Genomic DNA, 27,819 nt, shown 5'->3' on the forward strand with positions numbered 1-27,819 from the left:
CTACTTTTATTCACAGTATTACTATACCTTCTCATCCAGCTACAACTACAGGCAAACTCTATATACAGAGCTTCTCAACGACAGGTAAAAGTTTTTTTCCAGGCTGAAATAGGCGCGGGCCAATGCAGACAAATAATGTTTCGTTCAGTTAAAACCTGAAGCATTCCAATCCAAAACGTTTTACGCAGTAAAATAATAGTTCTGTATAATGGATTACTGTGGAATGTGCGGTCCTTATCAGTATGTTAATTGCTTCAATTCAATCATTTGCTGCCATTTGTAACAATGGTAGCGGTAAAAATGTACCGGTATTTCGTACTGTTTGTATAAAGGACGCTGTTCCAAGTGCAATTTTTGTCCCAATCGGGCCCAGTTGCAGGTTACTCTAGGTCAAAACATATATGTGTCCTCACTTCTTGCAGCTTTGATAGATAAAAAAAAGTCAATTAAAAAAGAACAGCGAATGGTAAACTTTGGCATGAAGGTTTCCTTAAAATGAACTTTTGAAAACATACTTCTTAGAATCTTGATCTAATCACTTAAAAAGTACTCGGACTGACAAAACTTTCTTGAAGAAGCTATTGTGGTAGAGTAGTTCAGTACTATGGTACCGCTGTAGTGCCCATCTCTGTGAAAAACCACTTGCACGATTCGAGCAAAAGTTATATCAGTATGATCGTCGAAATTGTGGGAATGTCGGCAGTTAATTTTGCGTGTCAGCTTGTTTTGGAAACTCTCCTCCCGGACTCCTATCTTGCTGCTCCTGGAGTTTTTTTTGCTGATTTGCCATCCACACATCGTCTTCCTCATCCAGGATGGATTCGTTATCGATGCTGTTCAATCCGGAGTCGTAACTCATCTCCATCTTTCTCTTCTCATCAGCTTCGTCAAAAACTGGCGTCTCAACATCCTTCTTCATATTCATTTCACTTTCTTTGCATAATTCTTTTGTCGAACTGTTCGCCATTCTTTCTGATAACATTTGGTCCAGCTTTTTCTAGGCAGAGAAAACATGGTTGAAATTCTTTAAATGATCAACATTTAACGACCTGTTTATTCGTAACAACACCGGTTTGGTGAAATATGTGACGTTTTCATTGTCAGTAGGTCTACTACTTGTCGCATCTGGTTACAAACATTCATGAAACTGAGAGAAGTGTTGAAAAATTTTCTATACCTGGGTCTCCAGCGGCAGGGTGATGCGGTCATTTTTGACAGGCATTCCTGGAAGTTGCAGAGGTCTTTCACTCACTTCCGGTTGTTTTTTATCTTCAGTCGCAGTTTCTCCTGTCGGGCTACTCTTCCCTACTACCAGAGGAGGTTTTGAAGTATCCATACCTTCCACATCCTTTTCATTAATTTCTTCCTCGATCGTTTCGGGCATTTTAGCCACGAACACCTGCCGTTTACACAAATGTTATACACTCTCCGTGTTCACTAAACTTATACTTGGTTTTATTCATGAAAAGCATAGGCTGTCCAGCTTGACGTTTTGTGAAAATATAACGTAGCCTACATACGCTTAGCATAATAACCAGTCATATTTATTCACACGCTCACTAAGTTAATAGGTATCTCTATTTATGAAAAAAACAAAAACATATCAATCTGACAATTATTTTACATCCTTTTCGGTAATAATTTCAATAAGATTTATTGTAAGCCTATGTGTGCGAAGTTTAAGTGCATGCTGCTAAGATTAACATGCTAAGTGTTTCTCAACCTTTTTAGCCCACGGACTATTTTCCCATTAGCATAAGTATTCGCGGACTCAGGTAATAGGAATAAAAAATAAGTTAGCTCAACACTAAAACAGTAAGATAAAAAAGCAGAAGCGGTTTGTTTATTGGGCACATTTGCACTATAAATTTCAGTGAGAACCTTGAAAATTACAACCTTTGCTCAACCTATCTCTGTGAGAACCTTGTCCCTGAAGTATGTAGTTGGAAAAGGCAAAAGAGCTATTGTTACTTGTTTGCAGAAGTGAAAAAGTTGAGATTAGATTCCTCCTACAGAACATTCGCCCAAAATTGAATCGGAGAAACAAATTTGCACTTGTCTCTCCACATCTGTAAACTTTACAGTTCAATCAACTGTTCAGCGATGCAGTTTATTTCTGAATTAACCTTTAATGCTGACACCTCAAAAGGACTTCGTAGTTCGTACCCAGTTAAATATCTTGTTATAATTGTGGGAAGGAATATACCGCGTATACGAATACCGCGCAAATCAATATTTTTTTCCTCAACAAATAAGTTTAACGCTGGAAAAGCAGCCATCTTCCCACTTTCCATTCGATGTATCCACAATTTTATTTTACCTTTGGCAATTTGCAGCAATAAAAGCAATTTGGCAATCCTTTTGTCATCGCTAATTGTGAACAGAAGCTTATTGTGTTCTGCCCCCATTTTGTCACATAATACACGAAATAAAGGTGTGCGCAAGGGACGGTATTTAATAAAATTGACCACAGAAACAACTTTTTTGAAAACTATGGCAACGTCTTCTTGTATCTCTTTTGTTGCCAGATTTTCTCGGTGGAGAAGACAATGAACAACTGAAATGGTTTTGTTTTCCTTTTTCACGAAACTCATAAAAACCTTTTTACTTCCCATCATGGACGGAGCACCATCAGCGCAAACAGACACACAGTCAGACCACTCAAGCTGATGTTCTTTAAAGAACGAATCCATTTTCTTAAAAATTTGCTCTCCTGTGGAATTTTTGGCAAGTGCACGGCATAACAAAAACTGCTCCTCATAGTAATTTGTGTCAACGTATCGCACAAACACCATGAGCTGTGTGCATCATTATATCGATATCTGTTGTGTCATCCAATTGCCAACTAAATTTCCACCCTGCTTTACAGAAGTAATAGTTTGTTGCAGAACATCTTCTGAGAGTTCTTGGATACGCCGCTTGATGGTGTCGTTTGACAAAGGAACCATAGCTAACTTATTAGCAACAGCATCACCACACATTGTCCTGGTCATTTCTACAACTACTGGTTTAATCAAGTTCTCTCCCGCTGTATGAGGCGCTTTTTATCGAGCAATTCTCCAAGCAGCTGAGAAAGAAGCACGCACTGCTTTGTTGTGAGAGTAAACTACTCCTCCCCAAGCAGCTGGGTGATCAAAGCGACTTCTCTTTACCTGATATTCTAATTCTTTAAACACATCAAGAGGTTTGTTGACGAATTTTTCATGGTTTGCTTCTAGGTGTCGACGAAGTTTTGCTTCCTTCAAAGAGCTGTGTGATAAGACTTTTAAGCACAACACACACTGTGGCCTAACTTCACCATTTACCTCGACCGAAGTAAATCCAGGCGTCAAGTAATCATCATTATATGCAAACACCTGCTTTTGTTTTGCCTTGGCTAGATATTAAATTAAGTTGTTAAATATTTTAACTTTTCGCCACAAACAATGCCTAATCTAGCTTCCTATGCACAGACATTTGCGAGCATAACCTGGTGTGACGTGCACAGTAGGGTTGGGCCGATACGAACCCAAACCCGAATAGAATCGCCGAATATCGTCTTTATGGAAGATTCGGGCAAACACGAACACCAACAATGGCGAACCCGAATACAATATTACTTATAAATTTACTGACTTTTGTTAAAAATGATGATCTAGTTTCTCGACAAAGATAAACTAAAGTCAGCAGTATTTACAATGAAGGTCGTTTTCCTAACGATTTTGCCTTTTCGATCGTTTTTTAAACACTAGTTTTCGAAAGAAAGCGATTTGTTTATCGATTACATCATGTTACAAGCAAGACTTGAAAACTTTTGGATGAAATTTTATTGTTTGGTTCTAATACGAATAGATTCGGGATTCGTTCGTGTCGACCTTCATGATATTCATGTTCGCACGAACCCGAATAATCTTCCTCGCGGCACATCCCTAGTGCGCAGGCAAAATCGCATTGCGGGAGAAGGAAAGAAAGAAAAAAGGCGCTGACTCTTGGGAACTCCTTTTAAAAAAGAGGGTAATTCGCGCGCCAGGAGTTGGAAGAAGGAGAAGAGAACAAAAGAATTAAGGAATTGGATTGTCACTAACGTAACAAGAGAAATAAGCAAGGCTATTAATCAGACTATTCTAAATTACCAACAAATGGATGTTGTAATTACCAAAATTATCCAACACACCAAGGTATAATGTACCATGTACCTTTGAGGCGAAAAGCCGTCGCGAAAATTATGACCTATGTCTAATTATATACGGTAAATTAATGGGCTTGCGGACTCACAAAAACTTTACGCGGACTCGGGGTTGAGAAACACTGAGTACATTAATATAACCTGAAAGGAGGATTCGGTGTTATGTTCTGATATTTTTTTATATACAGTACTTTCCTACTATATATTTTTAATAATTTGAGCATGGTAATTTAAATATGACATGCGGTTTAAAATTGCAGACTGGTGCTTAAGCATAGCCTATAGTACGATTTCATGTGCTTGTAAAAGAAAGTGTGTACCCTTGGAAATAAACTAAGAAGCTTTCCAAAGTTTCCATTTTTGCTACTCTCCTCTTCGCTATTGTTGTCTGATTCTCCGGTGGATGACGTAGGCATTTCAAAACTGATACTGTTCCGAAACCGGCGTATTCCGTTAGTGACGCTGAGACTAAGCAAACTGGATTGCGGGGGTGGAGACCCCAAACCTAAGGGAACCTTTTTGGCACCAAACCATTTGTGTCTTCTTGCGTCCTCTCTCACCTGAAAGCAAAATATTAGATAAAGCTTTGTTTTTAACAGATTTGTGCTACCGAGTATTCATAGTAAATGGACAATTCCTACCTCGGAGTTGCACAAGCAGTGAAATACGAACAAGAAAAATCCTTGGAGTGAATTGGTTAGAGCAAAAATATATTGAAAAAGCAGAGTTTCTTGGCTTAGCGAAAGCAATCCAAACAACCAAGTTGTACCCAGCAAAGGAAAAAGAAAAATGCTTCCTTTTACTGCATTTCTGTGTGGATAAATGCACAATGGACATAAAGTTGTTCCGCTAACATACGCCCAATAAATATAATGGGCTGGACCTATAATGTTCACTTACAAGCAAACCATTTGTATAAAAACTTTATCCGGTCCCATTTATTTACAAAATGAAATGCGTGCCTCCAAGTTATTTTTTATATTGGGAGTAAAAGTGGTTACCTCAGTTTTGCCGCTTTCACTCGATTAGATTTAGCCGGTTGTAAGTTGATAATGACTCGGACCACGGTGATGAGGATGACGGTGTTTATGAGGATGACAAGGAGAGCGGGAGCCGCGAAAGCCCAAATAGAATTGTCGGCAGGAGACAACCAACAACTGCAAATCGTTCCAAGGTTTATTATAATTTTGGACTCTTTTAGGTTGAAAGCAAACGGCTCAAAAGGTAGACTACGACTAAATTCCCTAGAACTCTTCGATAGTCAGATACGTTGGTGATCTGCAACTACTCTTAAAACACTTACACTCCATAGGTTCCCAATTCCACGTTTCGGACGCCCATCGATATGGCCATTATAAATAAGGGTACACCCCATCCTGCTCCGACGTAATACTTGACCCACCTTCTGGCAGATACAAAGACGACCACGACTTGGGAATATAAGTGTACTCCTACATACATGCACGAAAATTATAAAGTTGTTTATTTATTGACGTATATGTATTTTTTCAGCCACGTTATGAAAAACTCAGGCAGGATTAAGTAATAATGGTAACAGCCACTAACTCAAACTCCACTGTGTACTATATTATTGCGACAGAGCATAGTAGCGCATGAAGTAAAAGTAGTCATTTATGGAGGTAACAAACCTTCAATTAACATCCATGCAAGTACAGCCATGTTGAAGTAATAGAGCAGTATAGTAACAAGAATGCATTCTGCTCTTGAATCCTCAGCTAATTCTTCAAAAATGAAAACTAAGTCTGCCAAGCCGACAGCAAGGCCAAGATGGAAATGAATCTTCATGTTATCCGTGTGAAATCTGTCAGAAAAACTTTCGTTGTTTGCAACGTGCTATGAAAAACTATGTGCCGTGAAGCGGCATTTACTTCTGAAAAATACTTCCACTAGAAGATGCTCTCAGTCTAGTCCAACATATACCAGAAAGTTGAGTGCTTTCGTATCGATCGCATTTTACGTGGTAAAAATTTGTTTTAATTACTGCTCACTTCAGTTTTACGAACGCTGCGCACATAATGGAGACGCCGATCAAAGAAAACACGCAGCCAACTTTTGAAATGATTCCAAGCACCTGAAGATGCAATCGCGACAACTCATCTTCCATGTTGTATTCTACGATCTGCATAGAAATATATTCTATGACTGATCAATGATCATGCTCTTGATAACTTACAAAAATAAATTATTGGACCTTAGTTATTTTATTGAAATTTAGCGAACGAAGTTACTAAATCTACAGATTTTGTAGCAACAATTGAAACAGAGTTGTAAAGGCAAAGTTTTTGATATTGAATGAAGGGTATTTGTGAAAACTAAAATACTGTATTGGAAATTTGAATAGTCTTTTGTAAATAAGGCCCGCCACTTTACTTGTAACAAAACAGCGAAACTTGTTAGATGTGTGCAACTGCAAACTGTGTGAGTTTCGTTTGTTGAAGACATTATGCAGCCGTCTGTTGACCATGCCCCTCCGTCCTTTTCGCTGAAACGGAAAATGTGTTTAAATAATTATAATTAATGGTTAACGAGGAAATACTTTTTAATTGTCCCAATAGTAGGCACACATGAAGGAGGACAAATGCAGAAATGAACTTAATTGAATGTTATGTGAATTCTATGTCTCTTGTCTCACTCATTTCCTTCCTTCCAAAAAACACAATGTATCTTCTCAGTCCGGTAATAAGGAGGTGGTTTTTTCGACGGTACGCTTGTTTCGTTTTGTTGCGTTGCATTTGCGTTCTCGGTCAAGTTCCCTCTCGCTTCTCGATGGTGCTTAAACACGATAATGACTGGGTCATTCTCTAGAATGACTTTATCCGGTCGCGGGTGAACACTTGTTGTAAGGACTGCGCTGTTGACCTTGCTAAAGCGAACTGAAACGCCCTTTGGAAGATCTCTGAAATAATTATGGAAAATTGCACTGGTTATTTGCGTTCAACGTTCGTTATTGCCATGCTTAATGACATTTAACTTTTGTTTATATCTTTTTGGTTTCTCACCTATCGTCAGACTTTCTGGTAGGCATGGAATGATCCAAATTTTTGTATCTAACATTTGTTACAACAGACTTGGTACCCAACGCTGCTCGGGGAAGGGTAATCGAATCTTGGAAAAAGTCTCCCTCTTCTTCGCTGTTTACTGGGATCCCTGAGGCAATTGCAGCATCGATTAATTATATCCGGCAATAACGGCTGAAACATGTTATGTGCAATTCTGCTTACGAATGTTCGTTACTGCAATGTACTTACCAGTAGTCCACATTGATGTCGGCGGTAGTGTTACTCGTGCTGGCATCACTTCCTTATTTGGGAAAGTGTAGTAAGGTGAGAGAATGCGGATTTGATTGCTTATGCTGCTGCCGAACAAACGCCTGAAAGCTTCTGACAGACGAACATTGGTGTTTTGGTCTTCGTTTTGTTTGGGTTCAAAGTCCATCCAAAAACCTGTGTGTTTTTGATAAAATCCATTGGAGAGCAAATGACAAATACAAAGAACTAGCCAAGGTACAATAAATATTCGGGGAACAAAGTTGAATTAATTCTATAACGTGGTAGTGTTGTCAATAATTTATATGTAATTTTCAGCACAAATTAAGTCAAAAAAATGAACTGCAAAAATTTTTTGTTACATCGTATTTTTTAAAGGCTTTTATTTCAGTTGCGTAAATTAGTTTAATTGCATTCTTTGGAGAAAAAGCATAGATTAAAATTGTCCATTTTTAATTTGGAAAACTAATTTCTAAATAAAAAGAACGGACAAAGTTCTTAAATCAGTTGAACTTTATCCCACCTGTGTGTTGTTTTTGAGAAGTTTGTTTGATTTTACTTCCAACCATGTTGAGGCGGGAACTATTTTTTTAATCGCATTAAACTTTTAAATGAAATATTTTGCCTAAAACGTTGGACATCATGCTGAATTTAAACCTAACTAAATTTTTGCGGTACGGTAAGTATAAATAAAAAAAAATAACTTTAGCAATTAGATCAAAAATTTTGATTAAATCGACGCTTAAATTTTTTAACGAGTTTAAAATTTTTTCTTGAAAATGTTAGCTCGTAACCGGTTGAAGACATTATGACTTTTTAAATCATTTTCTACGGGAAGCACTGCAGCAAAAATATGCAGATTGTATTGTATTATATCTGTTTGTATCAGATTATTGTCAGTGTCAGATCGAAGTGTCTGATTGTATGTTATTATTAAGAGCAAAAACACGAAAGATTTGGTTAGGCAGGTGCTAGATGATTTGATTCATGGCAATATTTCATTTGCCAAGTTATGGACACAAAAAAGGGCAACATGTATTGTATAATTTAACACTGCATACTTGGTTGAATTCTTTAAGCATCTATTCTTTTATCTAAATGCAGGTACGTTAACTATATAAGTACAGTTAAATTAAAATTATACCTTTATGAGTTTAAAAACAATTTGTATCTTAACATTACTGTACATTTTCCCACTTTTTTGGGACTTCGATCTGCATAATATCACCAGAATTTAAAGTTTACATAATACAACACAACCAGACACAGTAAATGTAAAAAATGTTGCAGAAAACAGTCAATTCAATTATTTCTGTGCCTCCAGCGTTTATGTCAAAAGTTCAATAGAAGGAAATTTATGACAGAATTAAAATTTTTGTGTCGGCCTTACAGCAAACACCAACTGGATTTCACCTTAAACAATAAAAGTTCAATGCAGGCCTGACGGGTTAATTTTTTGCATTCTTTACTATTTAACGATATCAAAGAATTGCCCTATGCAAAGTATTAGAAGGTTTATAGGCAAACCTATGCTATCGGCCTCTGCTTTTATACCACTGGTGGCGTTTTGAGTCGACAAAAGTTTTGCGCTCACTTCCAGCGAAATTTGTTCCGCTGACGTAACCACAGCTGAGCTTCCGGGTGAGGCTGGATTCTGGAATTTGACGTTGAAAAATAAAATTAAAACTTTTTTTACAATTATACATGGAAGAAATACTTTCAGAATAATAACATTTTGTATTAAATGAAACAAATTGACTAAAACGTTTGACGTCAGTAAAAAAACCATAATTGGTAAATATTTTTCATTCGTATAAATACTGTTGAATTTACCAAAAAAACTTTAAAATGAGTAGTTAATAACGAATTATGAGAAAATTAAAATGCTAATAGAAATGCCAACAAAAGCTTTTTCTCCTCCGGCAGGGAGTTTTCAAATATATAATGATTTGATTATTTTCATTTTTGAAAGATTTGTTTAGCACAAAATGGTGTTTGAAGATGTGTTCAAGAAAACAGCGGTTTTTTTCATTAATTTGAAAATTTTCAACTCGAATTTTGCAAAAGTGACTTTACCGATATTATCTCGCACAAAAAAGCGATTGCTTTGTACAGCAACAAAATTTGTTGTCAAAGGCACGCGGAAATATCTATTTTAATGCGGAGATAACTATATTAAAAACCCCGAAGCGACCGAAAATGTAATCCGAGGTAAGTGGAAGCGGTCTGCTGTGTTATATTTTTATATTGGACGGCATGGTTACAGATGCCACTTTTATCAACTAAAAGGATAGTTGCCTACAATTACTTCCAGGAACAGAAAAAGTATGTTGTCCCGTGTCTAGGAAATGTCACGGAATGTTTAAAATTGGGGTTTGTCGGCAAAATGTAAACAGCGCTAACACGGTTAAATTTTAATCCGTTAACGGCTTGTAGCCTATTACACAAAATTTTTCTTTAACCACCCCACTCTACAAACGATGACAGTGTAATGCTCAAACAGCAGTAAGCAAACCTTTACGATTTTTATTGTTAGTTTCGAGGTTGGGCACTTCTATAAGCATCTATTGGTCAAACTCTAAGCTTCTCACGCAATGGCGTGAGAAGCCGAAGTTTGCTCAAGAGCCATTTGCCCGAAGCATAGCGTCTAAAATAAAACTCTGCCTTATTAAAGGAGATATTAGTTGTGACTAAGCAAAAATTAAGAGATAAATATAAATAGGTTTAATTGTTATCACTGATATAATAATGAATCGTTTCAGAACTGAAGTATCTTTGAAATTAATTGAACTTTATATGCAAACAAACAATAGGGTTTGAAATGGTTTATTAGATAAATAATTCCCCAAATATAGCAACCGTTTTGTATTTTCGTCGTTCTCTCGCTACAGACCTGGCGGTTATAATTATTATTAATATGCAATTACAGTCCTATAGGCTACTTGCGGCCCATGATTATTGCAATTTACTCACGCGATTGTCTGCAATAAAAAATTCGATGGGACAAATATTACCGAAAAACACAACTAAACACTTTGCTTACAGTGGGGACATTGAATCTGTTTGCATACGGCAAAACAGATAAGTTGTGCATTGAGAGACCGGTTATATCAGTAACGAGGTAGGCGTGCCCAGTCGGTTCTTTCCAAAACTTACTTAATCGGATCTTCATACATATTCGCTGGCGATGTGGCAATGCGTGCTTTGTAAGATTTACTCTATAAGGGACGAACGGTTAACAGCAACAAACAATACGTAGCAAAATCGGGACGACAAGAGATCCATTGGATTTAATTCTAGCGCAAATATGTCTTGATGCAGGTGGTACCTATAATTTAAGCGACTGCTGTTCTCGGCGTGTAAGCTTTTTCCAGGAAAAAATGTTGTTCAGAAAAGTGCAAAGGTCAACTGTAAGTTTTTTTTCGAGTCACCCATTTTTCGTTTATATCCTCCACAGAGCTTTGTTAGTTTGATTGAAAAATGTGTAGAGTTCTAATTTAATTTTTATTTAAATCTTACTTTTCGTGTTATTTGTTTCTTTCTACAAAGGTGAACAGATGTGTCTGATGGAATATTAACAAATTAATTGAAACAAAACTTGTAGGTCATATACGAAGCAGGTTTTATAACTTCAACACAGAAATGCGCAATCATTCTATACGTTATTCATATTAATAGTTAACAGACGTTGACGAACTTTTCTCATTACATTGATTTTCATATTTAAACGGGAAAAACAGTCCTGTTTCTACCAGAACTCTGACAATTGATGGCTTTGACCGAGTTCCAAACTTTTTGTTCAAAAACTTGCATTTTCAAAGCATAGTGTTGGCAAGAAAATAAAAATTGCACAAAAAAAGAACAGTTCAATGATAAAATTTAGCTAACAACAAAGCAAGAAACATTTAAAATATGCGATTCGACTCATTAAACAAAGTTACGCTAGGTCAATAACTCCAACGCATAACATCTTGAAAGAAATATGATCGCATGTCGGCTTTCTTTGATAATTTTTACGACATGTTTCCAGAAGTTCTATATTGCGTTGATGCGACAAAAGTCAGGAATGAACGCAAGCGCCTTGTCATTGATGTCAGCAAAATCCTTAGTCTTTATAGTCTAGTGGCGTTTAATTTCTGTTTGCGCAAGTTGTGCTAAGACCGAAGCCATCTCTGGTATTTTTGGTCGTTAAAGTTGGAATTTGCGGTTGCAGTTTATGCTTCCATAAGGAAGTGCAAATTGAAGGCCCCTTTGACAGTTTTGGCAACCCGTGCAAACCAAACAACCGGCCTTGATTTCACTAAACTACACAGTTTAGTTCATGCGTAAAAGAACTGTACAAACTTGATGGTTAATTCTCTTTTTGCAACCCCGATCTTCAAAGACTTTGAAATGCTCCAACCATATTGAAGCTATTGATGGCATATCTGTCTCTGTAACTCAAATTGATTGGCTGCGTGCAACCAGTCGGAAAATACTTTTTGAACGATAGATCTTCTTTAGCCTTGGAAATAATGATCGATTCAGATATAACTTACAGAACATTTCTGTCGATATTTTATCATCGTATGACAATATTATATGTATTATTGATCGTTGATCTGGGTGGGATTTGCAAAACAAGAAACGAATAATGGATCTACAGCACGTTTGATCGTTTTTATCTCTCATCTTTAATGGCAGTCGTAAATCCTAAAAAAAAAACTTTTGCAATCGCATGTTGCAAAAATCTTACCACACAAGACGAATATGTCAGTTGTATTCACCGGTATAGGGTTGTGGCTGAAGTTTTTTACTGCCCGCTTGTATCCGATCGTGTTGTTAAAATCGTTTCCACACCGCGTTGGTCGAATAAATGGTATGTATTGCGACAATAAATCTTTTTTGTAGGGAAATAACTGTCTTTAAGGGGTCAAGGGCCAAACTTAGTTGCCCGCTTCAGAGATATGCTTCTGTGGTAAACATGACAGAGCACGTGTTTCCTAGCACGATTGCGTGACAACTCGTAATAGTTTAATGGGCCTCTTCTCAAAACATGGTGATGTAATCGTATGAACAAAACGCGAATTTATCATACGTTAACACTTCAGGCTAATTCCATCCGACATTAACATAACTTTGCCTGAGTCAACCTATAGCTTTGTCGGGGTCACCGCGCTGCACAATTCATCTTGCTTTGGAAATATATCGGGATACGTGCGTTGAAAGCTGAATGCCATTAGATTTTTCTCGGTCCCGATTGACAACAACTGACCCCATCAAGCATACCAAGAAAAATCGTCGATTGCTACATGTAATAGTGAAGTTTTATTGTGTGCAAGCATTTCACCAATGTGGGAGATCAGAAGAAAGAATTTGACACACATACTCAGCATATAGATCCAAGAAGAAACTGAAAGAAATTTCAACAACGCCCGGGTATGTGTTGTTTCAATGGCCACGCGTCTCTACTTCAAAAAGTGTTATGATAACCAGTGAAAAGGTGTGGTTCTCTTGGATACATCCAACCCTTTTGTGATGCCTTTCGGCTTATTATAAAGGAAACTACTTCGCCAAGCCCGTATTTGTCTCATACTATAAACCTTTGAGTAGGCTGTACGAAAGATTTTGCAATCACACTTGAAATTTCTTCCAAGACCTTGTTTTTCTTATTGAACACAATTCCATGATTCCTTTTTGTTTTGTTTTTTAAATTGCCGCCACTTTATTCGGTTGCAGCTATTCCGTGACCACGAAATAGTTCACATATTTTCTTTTATGGTCAAAGCACCTCGCACGTCACAAACATCAGGGCAATAGCAGATTGCTTGGAACAATAGAGCACAGTCTACACAAGGTTAACGATGCACTGCAGGTAGCTTTGTCAAAGAATTTTGTAACTGAAATATTATCCGAGGTAAGAGCCAATACCAACGACCTATTTTGAAGAGGTAACTCCTTACATAATTACGTTCACTCCTCGTTCTCATTTCATAACAACAAAGTAACGAGGTGTGTGGTTGTGGCTTTGTATCAAGTTTTACCAAGAAGAGATTTAATTTCTGCTTCTGCTTCCATTTGGTAAACAACAATGCAAGAGAGGTTTTGATTTTAGTATAAGGCTTTTTTGGCACAAGCTTTGCGCAATTAACTAACAACGTAGAATCGAATCGACCATTTTACCAGAAGGATGTATATTTGTGAGGTTAATGTAATCTTAATGCCTGTCAATAAGTATAACTTTGGATTGGGAAATCAGTGACTATTTCACTGTAAGTACGTCTTACAGACGGTTAGGTTAGGAGAATGGGTATTCAAAAGGTCGATTTAAGCTGTTGAGGGTTTAATTGAAGTTAGATTTAGGTTAGAAGGAAGATTTAGGTTAGGTTTAGGTTACTGTGTTATAACATTTAAATTAAGTTAACAAGAAACCATGAAAAATAGTTTTGAACGTACGAATTTTTTCTGGTGAATTCGTGACAGCTTTGGAAATAGTCTCGTGTCAGACTTCGGGTAATAGATTAATTACAAAACAGAAATATAATGTTGCAATTTTAGCACTAAGCGTCTCCGTTTTTTATTTAATTGGCTCATGACCAAATAATTAGATAAAATCAACCAGTTTAGTTAAAGTGTAAATTATAAATAATTATAAGTTTAAGGCCGGATTAGCTTTGTGACACCTGGCTACGAACTGCTATTTTGTAAAACCTCGAAAACTAATCGCAAAAATTTTGTTTTTTATCGGTTGGACCAACAATCTTTGCTTGCGGTAAATCGCAAGTCGTCGGCCGCAGAACTGTCGAAAATGTCATCAATGTCAAACGATTAGCGACATTGAACAGATATTCGTTAAAATAACTAACTCTAACAATTAAAATGAGTTCATATCTGCCAAAGCAGAAAGTACACAGGTTCCAAATATGTGTAAGTTGGATTAATTAAACTACAATGGCTTGGCCTTGGTGAAACAGCAAAAATATGTCGAACGAGCGACCATCCGTCAATCGTTTACTATCGCGTGCGAACAGACGAACTTTTACACTCGTCAAGTCTTCGTGACCTCTCTGCGCGGGCATGAATGAGTTTGTTTGTCACGTGACAAACAAACTTGATGAAATTGACAACAAACTCTTTGATGAAAGTTAGGTCATCATATTGAAGTTCGGAACATCGTTTTGCCGCAAAGTTGTTCCTACTTCTGAAAACTTTACAGACTTGTATCATATTAACAAAGTTTCTACGCTATCACTACCCCATGTTGAGGGACGAGTGTCTAGGTACGTACTCACAGCCGAACAGCACAAATATAACTGAAATAGCGTGATAAGGGAGAAGATAAAATGGTAACTAACTAAGCACTGCTAAGATTTATTGCATTCCACAATTCGCATAATATGATACAACAGAGCGTTGCACGCGATGGGCACCAAAAACGTGACAAAACGAATTTAAGTTGAACGACTAATTACGGGAGTATAACGATCAAACACCGTGGCAGTCCAGGAAAAAAAGCTCGGTGCGGTTTAAAGTATCTTATAATCTTTTCCCGTTTAGCTCGACCACGTGACTTCCGTCTATGCAGAAACGGTGTTAGCTGAGACTCCTTCAAAAGCGTAAATCTCAACATCGACAGCCCAGTCCATTCGTGGCGCCGCAAGGCAGCGATCAATTAGGCACCCCTGGAATTGTATGCAAACAGTGCAGTAAATTGGGAATGGTATAGATAGTGTGCAGTGCAGTCGGACTTTCAACAATTTTGTGCCTCGCCAAAAACGCCCTTAGGGGTTTTACGAACGGAGATTTTTTCCCATGCTTTACTTAAAACGAAGTGTGTTCTGTTTTTGAGGTGTAGTGCTCTGCGACCGAGGATGAAAACAGTAACAGTAAAATAGTGGCAGTTAAGGTAGAGTACACTGTGTTTGATGAGTTTGTACGAGCAGCTTTGCTTGGTCTGTATATGCAAAACATTTTTTGCAATTTAGCTGAATTTTCGCTAAAACGCAAAATATCGTTCTTTGCAACTTATTTTCTGCGCTGGGATTTTATTAAGTGGCAAGCCAGGAAGATGCTTTACTATATTACTTTTGTAAAATTTACAAGACCGCCTGTAACGAAAACGACAATTGCGGGTTTGGTGGTTGCGAAAATTGAGATGCTAGTTCTAGGAAAGCAGCGCATTAAACAAAGGTATTTGGAAACAGATAAGTTCACACCATCAGCAAAGGCACTCTTTTGAAACTGTGCTGTTTGGTCAGCAAAGTCTAACGCAAACAACAACTCGTAAAACAGTCCATCACTCTGTGCATTGTAATATCGCATGATTTAGAATAAACAGCATTAATGGTTAATCCGTGTAAAAACTCTCAACAGGTTTTGATACTTTTAGTCAAGTGCTTTCTCATTAAGTTTTTCTTTATCCAGTTCAGTTTGCCGGCACTGCGGTATATAAACATACGGATAATTTCAAATCAAGGTCGCTTACAAACCCAACATAAACGAGGAAACAATGACGGTTACGAATTTGCAAACGCATTCAAAATTATAGTATGCCCTCGCGTTCACGGTGTGCTTAATCGCAGGGCAGCTATTTATATAGTATAAGTTAAAACCTAAAGCCGAGATCCGAACGAGGAAACAGGCTATTTTAAAATAACCTGTATTTGTTAGCAACCACTCTAGCGTGTCCTTAGTTTTAAATAAAAATCCGTTCGGGCCCATCCTGACATTTATGTCATACTTTGAAACATTTTTGTCTCGTCCAGTGCCATCGACATCACCTTTCCATTTCACTTTGTGGCAGAAGTTTGATTAGCCTTAATCGGTCGATTGGACGAAATAAAAATGATAGCGTGGCTTTCTTTCAACATATTACGACACTACAATTACTCTTGAAAATGATATTCCGCTTTGCGTACATACATAGACACCTTGACTCCGCCTTACAGAAATGTCAAAAGGACTTATTGCTGCGATTAAGAACACGCCGCTAACTCGGCCTTTTTAAGGTTTTACAGCCCGTTACGTGTGCAGCCCTTCACACAAGGCAATTTTGAAAATAGTAAGTAGTAAGGTACGCAGAAGTGAAAGTTAAGTTCTTCACCAACCCACCGGTGTATGACGTTATACAGGGCGGTGGTCTGTCAGCTGAGAATCATTATAGTACGCTTGAACAGTAAACAGATCAAACTGAGGTGAAAGTTAGTAAGAGTCAATTTTGAGTTTCCAGTTGTTCGGAAAACCGTCCGTTCTAACCAATTAGTGTTGCAGCTAAAGAATTTCGAATTAATGTACTTTCAATTCAGAATGAGGTTAAACGAAACTATTCGAACTGTGTAAATTAGTTTATTTGCCATGTTTTAGGAAAATTTAGTATCAGTTTCGCTGGCATGGTGTAAACCAGGGATGTCCAACCTGCGGCCCGCCTGAGATTTTTGTGCGGCCCGCTAGTCATTTTCACTCCAAAAGTATGTACTTCATGTACCCATTTTTCTTGAAATTTAATAGGTTTTGCGGCCCATTCAATTATTTCAAGTGACAATGCGGCCCACTATAATAAAAGGTTGGACATCCCTGGTGTAAACATTTGAAAAATATCTCAGACATTTTATTTGCCTTCGCCCATGTTGTATAAGTCTGTACGGGCTATGTAACCAAAAATATTACGCTTAGTCATTCAGCTAAACTTGTCTCAGTAAATGTAGTTATCGGCATCATTATTTACCATACGGCAACATGCATTAAAATAAAAATAGACATCTTATAACCAATATAATATCAAGTCAAAGGACAAGTTAATAGGTCACCAGCGCGGGTAAACCTATTAAGTGCATAATTAACAAGAAAAAGATTAAACCATACGAGGAAAGGACAAGCTGCCTTGTTCAGGCTTTCGGTTATAAAAGAGCAAGCACTGCGTCGCTGCAATGTTCGGACCACCTAGCTCTTTGCCAACCGCCTGTGGTAAAATCGCTGTTGTTTCTGGTTTGGCGGGAGGAAGTTTACTACGGAATTTGCCGTCGACTATCACCATAACATGCACATCATTGCCCAGCGAGGAATTTAGCACTCAGCTTCGTTTAGACAGCAAATGTTGATTTAAACTCGCTTGGAAGTCGACAGTTGACTTTTCCGACCAAGTAATATATCATCAGTATGAATAAATACAGTTTGCAAGGCTACGAACCTGTGCCGCAAATAACTTTTTAATTAACCACAATAGATACCAAAATGCGATCCTAAGCTTAGGCTAAGCTCTTACCTTTTGTACCACATGTGCCAAGCGTAAGGCTCCTATAGTTACCGCATGAGCCATGCTTCACCTCAGTGTATCACAGCGTAAGCCTGTCGGTTGAAGTTTTGGTATAGTACTGTGCGTTGATATGGGGTTGAGTGTGGGCTGCGATTGATGTGTTTTACTTCTGTTGTTGCTGTTATGTGGTTTGCAACTGCTGTTTGGACATTAGCGAAGCAAGTTGCGTCAAGAAAACTGTATTTAAAAATGGCATAACTTGCCTATATAAAACTAGCGGTGAGGTCAAATCAGGCTCTTTTTGCGCAAAAATGTTTACCGTTGCTTGTCAGTGTGTTTACATTTTGCCGGGGACAGAAGTGACTTCTTTACCGTTCGATGTATGCGGCATTCGTGAGTTGAAATTCCGGACACTCAAGAACACCAAATGGGGAAAGGCGCCCAATATTGATTTATACCGGGTCTTCAAATTTACGGTTTGATTGGTCGCATAAATCCCCTAGCGTCACGTATAAGTAGGCAATAAAAATTCATGATATTCAATTAGAACTTATTTACTTTTACCGAAGCGCTTCTTAGCACCGGGCACAGATCGCGTGACAACGGGTTCAAGCCGCACTTACCTAAGGCGGAGGCCGGGCGTTTAACGTCGAGTTATCGGCATTAATAATTTACGACACACTTCTTCTTGATCAACTTTAAACAATATTGTCACGAAATAATCTTGTTTTTTTTCGCTGAATCATCGGATTTTGATTTGGTTCAAGGCCTATAGGTCGTCCTAACTGTAACTTCGGGCAAAGTCTGTGGCGTGGTGACTCGCAAGGCCAAACGCAAATGTAATCAAACGCATTCAGTCAGCGAAAGAAGCGACGTTGCGTAGACATCTTTAATTGACAGTTTCCAAGAGGTCGCGGAACTATCAGCATAGCGTGGTTAGCTGCCAAACGTCATTTTGTTTATGGCCTGGGAAAAATACGAACTTTATAAAGCAAAGACTTGATGTTTGAGCAGTCAAAATCAAAAACCAATTTTCTTTTAACCCCATTCTGACACGATCAGACAATATCAGACAATATCAGACAATCCTTGTGCGATCGGGCAGATTAGAAGTTACATTTAGAGGGGTGCTGCAAGGTATGCTTAAATAGCAATTCGTGAATTTCGTCAGCGCAAGGTCTGCAAAAGTCACCTTAGACTAGGAAAACAGGAAGCACGTTGGTCTCATCCGCTCAAAGGCCACCAAACTTTATTGTATACGAAACGACACTGATTAATTAAAGCGAGTTTGCGCATCTTTTTTATTCAGCAAACTCTCGTTTTGCGAACTCTCGTTTTGCGAACTGAAACGATGACTAAAGACTAAAGAGCATGCAAGCGCGTCCCGCTCATTCGATCTAGCTGCGAACAAAGTCCTATAAATTTTGCTGATGCCGTTCGGGAAACGGCACACATGTAACAACAGTTTGGCAAAGCTATATTTTAGCGATGATGTGCGCAATCAGCGATTTGGACACAAAGCCATGTGATGAGGCAAACATATAAACAGAGGCGTTAGTAACCCCGAGTATATAGAGGTACAGTGATATACAATCGTAATTTGGAATGTCATGATGTCCTATGTTGGAAGGTTATTCAAAGCTGATTCAATCAAACTACTTTGTAGAACTTAAGTATATTAGTTATATTGCCAGGTTTTTAAGTAACAAACAATATCCCAGTTATAAATGCAGTATATTGTTCTTAAAAAGCGGGACTTTTATGTTTTATTAAAATATTTATTATGAATATCCGTTAATTAAATGACGTGTTTTTCGATATTTTATAATGTCTGAATTTTCGGAATAAAATCTTTATGAAATCATGCAAAGGCGCCACAAAACGATTATCCATTTGGAGAAAATTGAACAATTTCAAAGCGACAGCAATATAGTAAATGATAAAATAGTGAGATATATAGGCAGATTGAGAAAACATTTATTTGCGTCTATATTTTGAAATTAAGATCTCATTCTAATGCGCTATTGATTTCGGCACTTAACGCACTGATGTTGTATGAAATATTTTGTCTGATTTTTGATACGATGCTTTACTATGGTTTGACGATTGTTAACGACCGAGTTTCTTTTAAGGATTGTTAAAGTAAACTAAACCAGTTGTTCTGAAACGAACAGCGGTTTTAGGAACAATCCCTGTAATCACGCATGTTTTCAATAATGTGGCGCGCTAAAATGTTTTAAAATAATAAGACTTCCCTTGTTGCAGGTTATTTGTTGCTAAATCGTGCGTTTTGTAAAGACGATATATGCTGTGAGTGAGAATGGAGGAAAATTGCACAAGCTTTGGCATTTTTCTGCTGCTTGACGAAATCAAATATGCCTGGTCTCAACCCACGGTTTTGATGCTAGTCTGGATTATCTTTTTTGGCATCTCCCTCGTGTGGTTAAGGAAAGCAAAATCAAACCCCTCGAGTGTTCACGAAGGTGAGAAATAAGTCGCTGGAATATGGATATTTTCTTCTTGTTTCTACCATTCTGCTTGTATTTTCGTTAACATTTTTTCAAGTTTTATTAACTTATTAGCAAGCGCCTTAAGGCATTAAAGTGTCGGCATCCTTTTGATATTGTTGAAGTTCCTATTTAGTAACTCACAGACTCTAAATTGGACGTTATACGCTGCAAAGTGTTGCTTTATAAGGCCAAGACTACCTTCGCTATTTTGGAGGGAACAAAAATCCCAAGCCCTGCGGGTGCCGAATTGTTGTTATGTAATACAAACAGAGTATGGGCAAGTGGAAATTTCGTTACAGTAACGATTTCAATTTTAAGAATTTAACTTTTTTTCTAATTAATAATGGTACATACAATCCACAGTAAACACGGGAAATAAAACTCTGAATATATATAGTCCAGCTCTGGCACGTAACTTTACAATTTTATTTGTGTACGTGACACGTCGTGAGAAACTAATATTTTGACAAGAACAGTACTTGCTTCTGACAGGAAATTAGCAAGTTATTGGGGTTACATTGTTCCAAATTGTTAAGCAATTCAGATCATGACCAGCGGTATTCTTCCATTCCAGAAACAATTAAACGCTGACAACAGACCGGAAACCAAAGTTTAATTTCATTTAAACGCATTAACTTAGGTTAAATTTGTCATGTTTCGTTATTTGCGGTCATTGCACCAACAACAACGAGCCGTTTAATTGTTTTTCCAATGTCCTTACATTAGGTTGATCTTTAGGTTTGAATCAACCTTTTTCGTAAAATGCTCGCGTTCCCAAATCCTGTATCACATGTGACATCCTATTTTACATTTGCTGAAGTATTCGTAAATACCTACTGTATAGTACTGCGCCTTTTTGTTTGTTGTAAGTTCCCGATTAATTGTGACCGGTATTCGATAAAAATGCTATAGAACAATATCTTTTTGGACGAATATGTAATACAAAAAATCCTGCAAACTTTTATCCGATCTACGACGCTTTATTTGCAAATTATAACTTGCTTACGTTTTGAAAATAATTTTTTGTTTAATTTTGTTGCAGAAGAAAGCAACGTTGTTGATTTCAAAGACTTGCCATCACCCATGGGGCTCCCAATTCTGGGCAACATCTTGCAGTTGGGCCAATCGCCTCATACTGTGTTCACCGAGTGGGCAAAAACATACGGCTCTCTATTTCGCATTAAATTGGGTTTCCAGGATATCTTGGTTGTCACGGGCGGGGATACGATTCGGTGAGTAATTTAAACGATGTGTTTTGATGTTTGCTGATATTATCGCCTGACATTTGTTTTAATTGTTTGCCCACAAACCGCTTTTAATAGTGACTTAATATATTTTGAGCGAAGAAGTTTTACCCTTTTTCGTAAACGAATTTTTCGTGACGTATATGTTTCCTCGCTTCATTGAAAATTTGAATTATTTAAAGGCTTCAAAATTCTAGCTAAGTTCTCCAGTTCAGTTCGTTTCAAATTGAATCAAAACGTTTAATCAGTTAAGATTAATAATTGAAAGTGCGTGATATTGTAAAATGCAAAATATATGTGGCATTTCTTAAAATGTTTTAAAGTTGTCATGTTCTTGCTGCAACAACGCACATGTGTTATTGTCACTGTCACACCATCAGTATTTTCATGCTTAAAACATGCAGCTGCACGTTAATCAGCTACATTAATTAGATTATCACTTCTGTACGTAACTTGAGTTCTCTCGGGCGGAATACCTTGAGACATAGGCTTACATGCGGTTAGTTAATGCCTAATTTAGCCACGGCTTCCTAGTTCTAATTTCTGTTATTATAATCTATGCTTTGCAAAGTGTCGCATGTCCCATACTTACGGTATTTGTGAAAGTTCCGACATTAGGGCATCTTCATGGGGTTTTCCCAAGCATATTATTGAAACGCGATATCATGCAATACGTGTATATTACCAGTTAAAACGGGTTATAATGATATATGTCGCCCTAATTATGATTATGATTCTAATAACATTATGATTCTAATAACCAAACGCGTCTTCAATATATATATATATATATATATATATAGACATGTTTAAAATATTGTTTAGAAAAAATTTTCATTACGTTTAGTTTCTTCCGAAGTTTTGTGATTTCAACAGTTTCTAGCTTTTTTGAGGTCAAAAGAATTACATGCATATCACAACAGTGTTGTCAACGCTTTTATTTTGTACTTAACAAATTTTATCTAATCGAATTTTTCTTGTGAATAGTTCTACTCAATTTAAAATGAACTTCTATTTCAGGACTGCATTGGCCAAAAACTCGGTAGCATTTGCAGGAAGACCGCATTTAGAAACCTCCCAGTTGGTTTGTCAAGGTCTCAGTTTGACATTTTCGGATTACAGGTAATGTAAGAGATTGACTTCACACTACAGTAAACTTAGTGGAAAATATTTAAAATGCAATTAATCAAGGAAACCAGTTGAATACATTTTTGAAAAACTGCTTTATGTTGCATCAATAAGCGACAATCACGTCATGTAAGTTAGGTCTTCGTACAATCGCAAATCCATCCCCATGACCGTAAGATGCTGTGACTGAACGTAGCCTACAACGTTTTGCCATGGCGTATGACATCCGCGATTATAACAGCAAGATCTGAAAGACCATGTAGTTTATTGCTGTTGCCAAGGATCGTATTATATTTGGTAAATTTGCTGCACTTTCCCTTCCAGCCCAGACTGGAACAAGCAAAAATCGTCAGCCCAACTAGCAATGGCTTTGTACACCACAGGCCGCGATGCAGACAAACGGTCAGTGATGGAGAGCAGTGCCACAACCCACGCCAGTAATCTTGCCCAACAGTTATTGCAAGAGGCTGGAAATGGAGTAAGTTTTTATTTGATTTTTGGTTCTTGCTCATCAAGTTGCTAAAATTTTGTTTGGAGGTTTTTCAATCTCTTACTCGTTGTAAAATGATGCAAAGATAAAACAGTGTAAGCCAAACAATACAAGTGACAAATAGGCCTACATTTAAACTTTGTTAAGTCAATGTCATCTTGTGTAGTTTTATGCGGTTAGCCGATAACTTTAGTTTACTTACGTTCTTCACCATTTTGTTTTACAGCATTTTCGGGCATTCCGCCATTAAAATCAATTTTGCTATAAATGAAAACTTGTTTTGTCATTCAGGACTCCGTAGTGACACCTAGAGATCATGTTTTGGCCAACATGTCAAACGCAATCTGTACGGTTTGCTTCGGTCAAATTTTTGACATAAATGACCCAAAGTTAAGGAAAATGCTTTCCATAAACCGGAACTTCGATGGGGCGATGGGCGCTTCACAACCAGTCAATTTTTTTCCCTTTTTAAAGTATGTTCCAGTTATCGGCCTTCCATTTAAAGTGAGTTTACATCAATTCACCTCTTTTGCAACATCTCTTCTGTTACTACGTCCTGATTGTTTGCTGATGCTAAGGATAAAACTTAGAACTTTCTTAGGCAAAAGTTTGTGCCTTTTCGCTGTTGCAAACTGTTGTAAACTGTTCTTAACCTTCCTGCCCTACTTACAGAACCTTGTGGTTTACATGAACGCCTTTTGGGATTTTGTCTCTAACTTGCTCGAATCTCATTGGTCCACGTATGACGACGACTGCATGCGTGACATGACTGATTGTCTTTATCACGAAAGCGAAAAGCAGAGGAAAAAGAGAAAGAATAACAATGAACCCTCTCCCCCCTTTATCGAGAAAAACGGCGTCGTCCGCAACGGGATAGAAAAGACGCTACTCAATGGGACATCAAGTATGGGGAAGAATGGATTAAACGATTTTTTCAGTTCACATATCCTCAATGGATATAGCGAGGACGTTATCAAAAACAACATCTTGGAAGAGCAGCAGGCGGAAGAGCAGGAGCTTGAACTCAGGAGGAGGATAATCTACGGAATCGGAGATATATTCGGGGCTGGCTATGATACCCTCTTTACGTGTGTCGACTGGTCTATTTTCTATCTGGCAGCTTTCCCGGATAAGCAAGAGAAGGTATATATATTTATTTTCTAACTTTACATACCTTATTTATCATTCAGTCCTATCATAACAGTCAACTGAATACCTTATACTGAATTGGTTTTGCTACGTTCTGGAACAAATGGAAAGGTTATTATAATTAATCTAATTCATGCTTTTGACTTGAAGATATTTGAGGAAACACAGTTTTTAGTGACATTTAACGATGATCCATCTTTGCGATGTCATGGCGCTAGATGTCCCTATACACAGGCTTGGATATACGAGTTGGTGCGACACACATCCTTAGTACCCTTGCTTCTACCCCATGCTACTACAAAGGAAACTATTCTAAATAATTGTTGCATTCCTAAGGGAACCACAGTTTATTTCAACGTGTGGCAGGTAACACATCAAAAATTTTACATTTGTTCAATTATACTTCATTGATTTGCTCTGAAATGGTCATACATGCTTCGTTTTGCCAATGCTATTTATTCAATGCCGAAACTGCTTTGTGCAGTACATTAATGTACCGGAGGGAAATTTTATGAACAAAACTTTCGTTATAAACTTTAAAGGTAAAGCGTATTTTAAGGCCCATCGTGACCCCGAAGTCTGGGATAACCCCGAAGAGTTTCGACCGGAACGATTCCTGAAAGAGAAGGATGGATCAATTTCTTTGGCAGTAGATGAAGCGAAAAAAGTCCTTGGCTGGGGAGCTGGGAAGCGAAAATGTCTGGGAGAAACTCTATCTAGACATCAGTTGTTTGCTGTCATTACAACAGTAGTGAACAAATGCGTCATAAAAGCTCACCGGCCGGGAGTCGAACCCGCTCTCCCGTGGCCTGTCGATTTTGGCTTAACGCTTAAGCCGAAACCGTATCGAGTTAAAATTACTCCGCGGTGATTGACTTGTCCGACTGAATTTCTGGATTATTCGGATCATCATAACCGTATTGTAGGAGTGAGTTAATGAGACATCAGCCAAGGCTGGAGAACGTTCGAGAATGAAAACCGACAGCCAGAACAAAATCTCCACAGGTGATAAGCTCAAGTTTTTCAAAGCTTAATTGCAGCTAATAACGCTATAATTGATGTGAGATTGTTTCGGTGGTAAATTTAAGTCCCTGTTGGCCATCGGTCATGCATCTTTTAAACTTAAAGTATTCCTTTTCCCAAAAAAACATAAACCGCATTTTGAACTTTCATGCTCGGTCAATACACCGAACTGAACTCTTTTATTTATTCAGTTGTTTGATGTATTCAAGGTGTCGTTTGCTACAAATATTTATCAAGATTTATATTAGCGTTAAAGTTGTAAGTTTCAAGGTCTGCCTCTTGTTGTATAAAAGTTATCATTGTGTTAATCCAGCAAAGAAGGATGTCTCAAAACATACTAAGCTATACCAAATTCACATTTTTGCTTTTAGTTTTATAGCTTCACTAATATCAATGTCAAATAAAGCTTATTTTATAAATGTTTCCATACAAAGATGAAGCATTAGAAATTGCTATTTTAAGCACGTTTTATAACACTGCATGTCCTTATCAGTGTTCGTTTTAATTGCTGCCGTAGCTTTATAATAACCTTTTATTTGATCGTATATCGTGTGCTGACTTTTGCCACAAATACTTGAATAAAGTTGTACGTCAACAAAAAAATAACAAAAATTCACCTTCTGCACGGCCTGCCAAGCATCGGCGTAGGACGGTTTCGTCAGCGCGCTGCTCACATTGAAAACTACTTCAGCAAAGTCTTTTACGCCTTCCAACGGAGCCGAAGCGAGTGGGTTCAGTTTCATGATATGCTGTGGACATGTTGATAATTTGTCAACTACTTTGCTACGACTTTTAGCTTTCATGAATGGTTTAAAGTGGAGGCAATATACGTCGTGTCTTTTACGTCCTCTTTTGTTCACCAAATGACTTGACCGTAAATGGATAATCTGAAGGGTTATTAGGTCCACTTAGGGGTTACGTAACACACAATAGCGACTTTATATTACAAATGTAATCAATTGCTGCCAAGCTTCAAGCTTGTTTCATGCAGCTTTAACAGTTTAACTAAAATTGGGTTGTTTATTTCCAGTATTTACCTACCAGCATTGATTGCCCAGCTATTTCTAATTCGCTCGGAAGAACTGTGTTTTCGGCAGAGAAATTTCCCGGAACGCTCGTGTTGAGTGTTGTCATGTTAGATTCTATCATACCAGCCAATGAGTTTAAGACCGCGCTAGCTTCCGTCATGTTTATCTCTGTTAAATTTTTAAGCCAGGCCATCTGAAAAATTTTGTAAAAGGTTTTGTTGGAAATATACAAAGTGAATTTCATTTAGCGAAGCAGTGTAACTGCATTGTAGCGTAAAATATTATACTACTACTAGTATTTTTAAACGATTTATCCGACAAGTGCATTACTGATACATCATTTATCACATCTTGTTACATAATCATTGCGAAAAACCTGCCTTTTTCTCCAGCTTCTGATATTTTTCCGATTTTCTTTCGAAGTAATTCCATTCAAAGTCGGCTGTCTTACCGTCAGAACTCAAACTTGGCACACCGTATTTTTCTGGCGCATCATAACGAGCACTCTCAAAAGTGGAGCAAGCATCCGCATCTAAACTGTAACTAAAACTCCGACAGAACATTTTCTTGTCGTTCAGGCATCTTTTGGCGCAATCTTCAAAACTGCAGGGCGACCACCAGTGGCTGTAGTCATCTAAAAGTATTTGTTTTAAAACATATTTTAAGCTGAAAATAAGTTTAAAGTTTGTTCTAAAAATTTTTCACATCTTTTCTTTCAACTGCTATGGGTCAAATATAACTTATTAAAAAGTGAAATGTCCAAAAGAAAGTAGGCCTATTGTCAAGCAGTGGTATACTTACACATCATCATATTTTCGATCCGCAAGAAATCTTCCAAGACTGAAAATGAATAGTACACATTAAATCCATAAGACCAATAGCAATAAAAACGGCAAAACCGTTCATATAACAGATAAGGACGTTACCTCTTTCAAGTGTTTCGGGATCAAGATCCAGGCCTTCAGATGTGGGAAAAGTTAATGTTGTAAACTAAACAAAAAAGGCAAAGCATATTGTGCTATTATAAGACTCTTCAGTACTTCCCATGGAGTGGTAAACAACGTTTTAGTACTAATTTACTTACCAATATTAGCAAGTGTGCGAAATTATAGTAAGTATGAACTTTTTTCATTTCTCTGTGTACTCCCCGTTTCAGAAAAACTGCAATGTATTTATTTGGCGCTATAAGCTCATGATTCAAACAACCTTCGTGGAATGCTTGAAGATTTTTTCTGCCAAAATCCAGACTTGTTTATCCGTAGTCTTGTCCAACAATCATTTTCTATAAAGATATCTTAACTTTTCTATAAGCCATGTAGAATCCAAGTAAAAGAATTTACTCTCACATTTCTGAAACAAAACCATTGGGTGGGCATACCTACTATATTTATCTAAATTAGCAATCAGTGTCAAATCCTTTCTTATTTTCTGTCTATTATTCCAACCGATCAAATATGATTGCCGGCTGTCTTGCTTGGTTAACTTCGTATACAAGTAGCTTTGAAAACAGGCAAACTATTCTCTTAAAGTACACATAGGTATTAACGCCTTCACTCGTTTAGGA

The 27,819-nt window shown here is 37.5% G+C and overlaps 2 protein-coding genes across 2 annotated transcripts; one reads left to right on the top strand and one right to left on the bottom strand.

The window, feature by feature from the left end:
• On the bottom strand, positions 1 to 27,583 carry LOC143444318 (uncharacterized). The gene is made up of 19 exons (XM_076943511.1): positions 27,340 to 27,583; positions 27,182 to 27,245; positions 27,057 to 27,095; positions 26,636 to 26,889; positions 26,269 to 26,448; positions 25,845 to 25,976; positions 8,980 to 9,106; positions 7,435 to 7,629; positions 7,186 to 7,333; positions 6,819 to 7,082; positions 6,557 to 6,668; positions 6,175 to 6,305; positions 5,815 to 5,987; positions 5,469 to 5,616; positions 5,167 to 5,322; positions 4,807 to 4,975; positions 4,486 to 4,725; positions 1,178 to 1,399; positions 1 to 997 (listed from the first exon to the last, which is right to left on the bottom strand). Exons 1-19 carry the CDS (start codon positions 27,385 to 27,387, stop codon positions 704 to 706), a joined length of 3,096 nt encoding a protein of 1,031 aa, XP_076799626.1. The 5' UTR covers positions 27,388 to 27,583; the 3' UTR covers positions 1 to 703.
• Positions 19,953 to 25,833, top strand: LOC143444320 (cytochrome P450 1A1-like). The gene is made up of 8 exons (XM_076943513.1): positions 19,953 to 20,166; positions 21,236 to 21,425; positions 22,458 to 22,559; positions 22,890 to 23,043; positions 23,347 to 23,559; positions 23,728 to 24,198; positions 24,355 to 24,570; positions 24,764 to 25,833. Exons 1-8 carry the CDS (start codon positions 20,004 to 20,006, stop codon positions 25,073 to 25,075), a joined length of 1,821 nt encoding a protein of 606 aa, XP_076799628.1. The 5' UTR covers positions 19,953 to 20,003; the 3' UTR covers positions 25,076 to 25,833.
• Positions 27,584 to 27,819: the final 236 nt, after the last annotated feature.

Source organism: Clavelina lepadiformis, chromosome 1 (assembly GCF_947623445.1).
Source record: "Clavelina lepadiformis chromosome 1, kaClaLepa1.1, whole genome shotgun sequence".
Lineage (NCBI taxonomy): Eukaryota > Metazoa > Chordata > Ascidiacea > Aplousobranchia > Clavelinidae > Clavelina > Clavelina lepadiformis.

Coding starts and splice junctions, on each gene's coding strand:
- LOC143444320 (XM_076943513.1), top strand. CDS start 20,004: ATGGAGGAAAATTGCACAAGCTTTGGCATTTTTCTGCTGCTTGACGAA. Junction 21,426..22,457: donor ACGGGCGGGGATACGATTCG/GTGAGTAATTTA, acceptor CTTCTATTTCAG/GACTGCATTGGCCAAAAACT. Junction 24,199..24,354: donor TCCCGGATAAGCAAGAGAAG/GTATATATATTT, acceptor TTTGACTTGAAG/ATATTTGAGGAAACACAGTT.
- LOC143444318 (XM_076943511.1), bottom strand. CDS start 27,387: ATGAAAAAAGTTCATACTTACTATAATTTCGCACACTTGCTAATATTG. Junction 25,977..26,268: donor TAGCTGGGCAATCAATGCTG/GTAGGTAAATAC, acceptor ACATGTCCACAG/CATATCATGAAACTGAACCC. Junction 998..1,177: donor CCCTGCCGCTGGAGACCCAG/GTATAGAAAATT, acceptor TTCTCTGCCTAG/AAAAAGCTGGACCAAATGTT.